Source organism: Colias philodice, chromosome 9 (assembly GCF_061535455.1).
Source record: "Colias philodice isolate Cphi_HAF_F1 chromosome 9, ilColPhil1 Martin Lab GWU primary, whole genome shotgun sequence".
Classification (NCBI taxonomy): Eukaryota; Metazoa; Arthropoda; class Insecta; order Lepidoptera; family Pieridae; genus Colias; species Colias philodice.
In genome coordinates this window covers 10,463,594-10,469,593 of record NC_143094.1, presented here as the reverse complement: position 1 = coordinate 10,469,593, position 6,000 = coordinate 10,463,594, and the positions used below count along the sequence as shown (strand labels likewise).

The 6,000-nt window shown below is 34.9% G+C and overlaps 1 protein-coding gene across 1 annotated transcript in view; it reads left to right on the top strand.

Moving 5' to 3' along the window:
• Window positions 1-517: 517 nt before the first annotated feature.
• The window catches only part of rl (Mitogen-activated protein kinase rl), a 66,277-nt gene continuing 60,794 nt past the window's right edge, over window positions 518-6,000 (top strand). Inside the window, exon 1 of the mRNA XM_089699449.1 lies at window positions 518-980. Coding sequence (XP_089555575.1) covers window positions 853-980 — 128 coding nt within the window. The 5' untranslated portion in view covers window positions 518-852. The remainder of the gene's footprint in view (window positions 981-6,000) is intronic.

The window sequence follows — 6,000 nt, the reverse complement described above, 5'->3', positions numbered from 1 at the left end:
TTTTGGCGGAATTTTCATTCTATAATAGCCAAAGAATTTTTTGGGATACATCCATATCAGAAATATATACCATACATGGAAGTTCATTGTATTTCTGATAAAAGAAACCTTTGACAATTTTATCTGCTGTAAAAGGATGAGTCTAATATTGACGAATTTTCTTTTTTTTTCTTCTTATCCTCCGAAGTAGTAAATAAAGACAAGCAACTTGTACGAAATCCATGATGAAAGTGAGTAATGATCACTATTAAATTATCGCTGTGCGCGCACCGTACTCTCTGCGATTTTCTACAGCGCGATATTGAAATCGTGTCGCAAAAATTAAAATCGTGGTGCGCGCTTGGCCTACAATATGAGTAAAGAAACGAATAATTGAGTATTATTTAAATATTTTCCTTTATAGAAATGTCGCGTAGCGTAATATTTATTATAATATGTTATCTGTTGAATTGGGTAACAAGGATCGTTGCCATTGCGCTCCGAGTATCCAAACATCCAAACACCAAAATGCCAGTCGCCATTCTGTTTTCGTAAACGAAAGAGACAGACGAAATTATCTTACTCACTTTTGTAACGGTATTGCGTCCGTACGGGAGTGTCCAAAAAAGTCGGGCGCTTGGTCGAATGAGAATGATAAGCCAGTTGTCTCATTACTGGATAATGTAGGTCGGCTAAGCTGTTTGTTTTGGTTTATTGTTAGAAAACCATAGTGGATTAATGAGTGCGAACTAGTAAGATTCCAGTGCTCTGTGAAATTTTGAGTACTGGAATTTTGAAGTACTGTGACAGGAGCAAATTGTAAACATTTGACTTGTGCTGTGGTTAAGTGGGTTTCCCGTTTGTTGTGTCACCATGGCTGAGGCTGCAGCTGCAACTACCAACAATCCAAATGCGGAAATTGTTCGCGGGCAGGTGTTTGAAGTTGGCCCTAGATATAAAAATCTTCAATATATCGGCGAGGGTGCTTACGGCATGGTTGTGTAAGTACATTTTGATAAACTTTCGTTATTATAAATAGAAACCTTAACTACAAAGTATCTGTTATCATTAATAAACCAAAAACACTTGCATAACTACAATAAAAACAATATTTCCTATAGAATCATATGATGATTCGATTGTACGTGTTATTAGACATTGAAATTGCTTTATGGTTAACTGATAAAGTGAAAGAAAACATATAGGTAGGTAAGTAAATTGATAAGTGCATATTACTCTGATTATAAACATTTCTATCAAATTATTGAAATAGTTATTCAAGCGTATACAAAAATGTAATTATAAATTTATTTAGAATACTATTTCATGCTTAGTATGCGTTTATTTACAACTTCATTAATTATTATACTCATTAAAGTAGTAGTTATAGTATTTTTTTGGGTTGGCTTTAGTTAACTGCCGCACGAATTTGTTGGAAATATTTATATTTTTAGTTAGCTAGGTAATGTAAGATTGTAATTCCAAAATATTATCGTTAGGAAACTTGTAGTTTTTTAGTTATTAATTTTTAAAGTTAATAATTTTTTGTGCGAAAAAAGTGCATTTATCCGTTTTGTTGTGCAAAAAAGCGGACCAAGACGTTCCATTTCACTGTACTGTGACTTTACGCTGCGGCCGGCGAGTGCCAAAAGCGAATTTAGGGCGATTCCTACTCAAACAAAAAAAAAATCTACGTAACTAGGTAGGTTAAAAAACGATTAAACTTTTATTTTTAATATCCAAATAGGTAGCGAGGAGCGAAGCGACGAGCGTGTTAGGTTAACTCTTGAACTGCCGCACGAGCCGAGCGAGCGAAGCGAGCGTGCCGCGGCAGCGGCCGGCGAGTGCCAGAAGCGACTTTAGGGCGATTCCCACTCAAACAAAAAAGACGTGTGGCACTCGGGGACTGCCGCGGCAAAGCTATTGCATAGCATGCCTTCAAGCCACACCTCCGTGCCCGTCGGAGTGGGGAGCGTGAGGTTTTTCGTTACGCAATTTCTGGATTCGGTCCCCGCGATAGAAGCTATGCAATAGCTTAAAAAAAAATCTACTTAGGTTAAAAAACTATTAAACTTTTACTTTTAGTATTCAAATAGGTAACGAGGAGCGAAGCGACGAGCGTATTAGGTTAACATTTGAACTGCCGCACGAGCCGAGCGAGCGAAGCGAGCGTGCCGCGGCAGCGGCCGGCGAGTGCCAGAAGCGACTTTAGGGCGATTCCCACTCAAATAAAAAAAACTACGTTTACTAACTTACGGTTTTCACAACTTGTTTGTATTTTATTTATGTATCGTAAAATTTTTGTTACACGAATTCCATACATTTTGAGGTTAGAATAGGAAAATTGATTTTTCTCCAAAACTATTGGTTTCCTAACTTTCCCCTTTTGGTGGGAGGGTCCCCCCCTCCTCCCCCCCACACACCCCCCACAAAAAACCTATAATACGTGCGGCAGTTCTCTAAAGAAACCCCATTTTTTTTTTGCATTTTTGTAATAAATAATGAGTTTTGGTTATTTGCTCATAGTAAAAATGTTCATGGAAACAATCTTATCATATTTTATGACTCACTTTAGGTGTGTTCTTAACTTTTTTTAGTATTAAAATGCATCATATCAGAATATATTTGTATCCGTGAATTAATAAGCGGTTGATGATTAACATGAATCTTATTTTTATTCCTAAGTAGTAATATAGTTAATTGTAAAAACAAAACTTTGTGTTTTTTAAACTGCATTAGAGATGGTGAGGTGGGTGGGATTATTGTAATTGTATGAATGCCCTTATTTGTAAATACATTTAATAAAATTTTATAAAGGTTTTTAAAAATTCATTCATTCCTATAATAATAATATAATATTCTGAAATATAATATGTCTACATAGCATTTTTTCTCACTGACAATAATACTAATACAATAAACCCTAATAGGATATATTATCAGCTTAAAAGTGAAAGTTGCATTTATTAGTCAACTATGCAATCATTTGTGATTCATTAGTTGAACCTACTTTATCTCCTTGTAATAAAAATAATGTTAATCTTGCAAATTGTTCAGTCATATATTATGTAGGTACATATATTCTTAACTGACTTATCAATATTTTATTTTATACACAAATACCTACTTGAAATAGTTTTTAAAGTGAAACTTTTATTACATCGTCTCAAACTTTTTGGTCTGTGTAGCGCATGTCGCGTGTATCGCGGCTGCCGAGTAGGTATACCTACTCGGCAGCCGACCGACACGCGACATGCGCTACACAAAGCAGTGTTTGGAACCGTTCGAACAGTTTCACTTTTACCGTGGTTTCATAAAACCACACAACATTTTTTTGATTAAGTTATGAACATAGAATTCATAGAAATTGAATAACTTTCTATGGTTATGAATCATTTAGCAACATGAATAATCTCATTGAATTGTTGGGAATTTGGAGATACATTTTATTGTTATTTAGATTTAAAACTGATAAAATATTAAAAAAAATCAGTTTAATTTAGACTATTGGAAAATAGTTTTTCTTTTGGTATTTTGGGACAATGGTTATAATATATTCAGGGCTTTTTCAGTGTTATAATGTACCGATAAATTATATGACCTATGTTTAGTTTAGATAACAATGTTGATGTTACTATTTTGAGATTCTTTTCACTTAGGCCTCAAAAGGATTCTTAGACTTTGTATTATATTCATCGCATGCCAACAACTTCTTTATTAAAGCATCTAATAGTTACTATAGTTTTGCCATTTGGTCCTAAAATTCCAAGCTATAAAAAATATTATTATGTAAATTTTTTTTCCTATGATGGCCTACAACTTAAATGTACATCTTAATATACTCGTGTCACAATGTTTGTCCTCAATGGACTCCTAAACCACTTAACCGATTATAATAAAATTCGCACACCATGCAGTTCGATCCAACTTGAGATACAGGATAGTTTAAACTAGGGATGTAACGATACCGATACCGATACCGATATATCGGCCGATATAATCGGCAAGCCGATATATCGGTATCGCCGATTATAAAACAACCGATACCGATATCAAACATTTCAAAAAACCGTGCCCAATGAACGATGCGGGAGGCCGCCCGCGCGTGCGCACTTTGTTTTATGAAAAAACTCTACCAATAGTAAACTTTTATTAGGAACTGATTGTATGTGTATAACTTAAAGTTTAATTGACTTTGCAAAATAATAATACTAAAATAAATGGTTTTCTTGTTTTTTGATTTGGTATTTTTATTTAAAAGAATACGATTTACAGTGGAGTCTCTGTTAAATGTTGGTAACTTTTATGCATAATTCACTATTTATTTTTCTACCAAGCCATCGATATCGGTATCGGTATCGGTATCGCCGATATTTTATTACAAATATCGGTATCGGTATCGTATCGGCAAAATCATGTATCGTTACGTCCCTAGTTTAAACATGTAGGTACCACGGGCGAAGCCGGGGCGGATTGCTAGTATATTATGTAATATTATAATCAAACAACTACGGGTTTACATAATTAGCATCATTAACCCATATTATTTGAGGGTTGAGTCCATAATCAACTACACTGGCTAAGTGTGGGTTGTCAGATGTCACAAGCCATCAAAATTTTGATCCTTGGACATGCCAGTTTCCTCATGTTGTTTTCTTTCACTGTTCCGAAAAGTGATTTTATTAGTATATCTAGATAATTTAAAAAATCAATATATTATGTAATCCTTGCATGCTGCTCCACAAACCGATGGCCCTCTGCCCAAAACTGCTGAATTTTTATGAGTTTGGAAGATTCTTTACCTTGTAGATTAGCATGTGTACTAGTTGTAGTCTATGCATATAAAAAAATAACGTGTGTGCAGAGCACACGTATCAGAAGTAAAACTTCTTTGGCAAGATTCAAAGATACCCATGACGTGACGGTATCGCCATGACGCGATCTTAAAATTTTACTTAGTCGTCGTTTAAAAAGTCGCGTTAGTTACTTTACAACACTGAATCTACTTGGAATCGCCTATCCGTTTATATTCATTTCTGGCATAATTAATTTTTTATATTAAGATTATTGCTAAAATGTTCAAAAATTCACCAAGAAATGCCAACCCGGACGGAGCCGAGTTGGTAACTAGTATACCAAATTACCTTGTAATAAGTCATATTTTAATAGTTAAGTATCATACATTACCATCGTACCTACAGATGTAGGTATGTGTGGATATATGGAAGAAATAACTGGTATCGATCATCGCGCATTCAGCGGTCGAAGCACGTACGATCGCTCTCCTAATTAAAATAATAATCTTTTGAATAACAATCTCCATTATGGTCCGGGATTATAACGATGTGTTAGATAAATATATACGTACGAAACGAGTAATATGTTTTATAAATCGGAAAACAGGACATAGAACCGGAATGGTGGGAAATTGATCAATTTTTATGTGTGTATGAGGTACTCTCTAGAAATTGGTTAAATGTGAAGGAGAATTAATAATTTTAAGTAAATGTGACCGAACGTACCAAAATGAATGAAAATATAAATATTATAGGCAGGCAGAAGCCAGAGTGTTTGCCGACACCGTCGCAACTTTTTCTTTCATTGTAGGCATTCCTTTTTTTAAGTCCCGTAAAAATGTCCAGCTAAATTTCATACAGGTAGTAGGTACATACAGACGAATATTTATTACTAACTAGCTGCGCTTCGCGGTTTCACCCGCGTGGCTCCGCTTCTGTTGGTCTTAGCGTGATGATATACATATATAGCCTTATAGCCTTCCTCGATAAATGGGCTATATAACACCGAAAGATTTTTTCAATTACGAGTAGTTCCTGAGATTAGCGCGTTCAAACAAACAAACAAAAAAAACTTTTCAGCTTTATAAAATTATAGTATAGATTATAGTTCAGGATCCATCGCCCATTTTTGCAAGTGATTACTATCAAGCTAATTTTCCGTGAGTAGCTTTATTTTGATGAGACGACCAATAATTTCATGTACGAAACTCTCGATTGTGGTAGC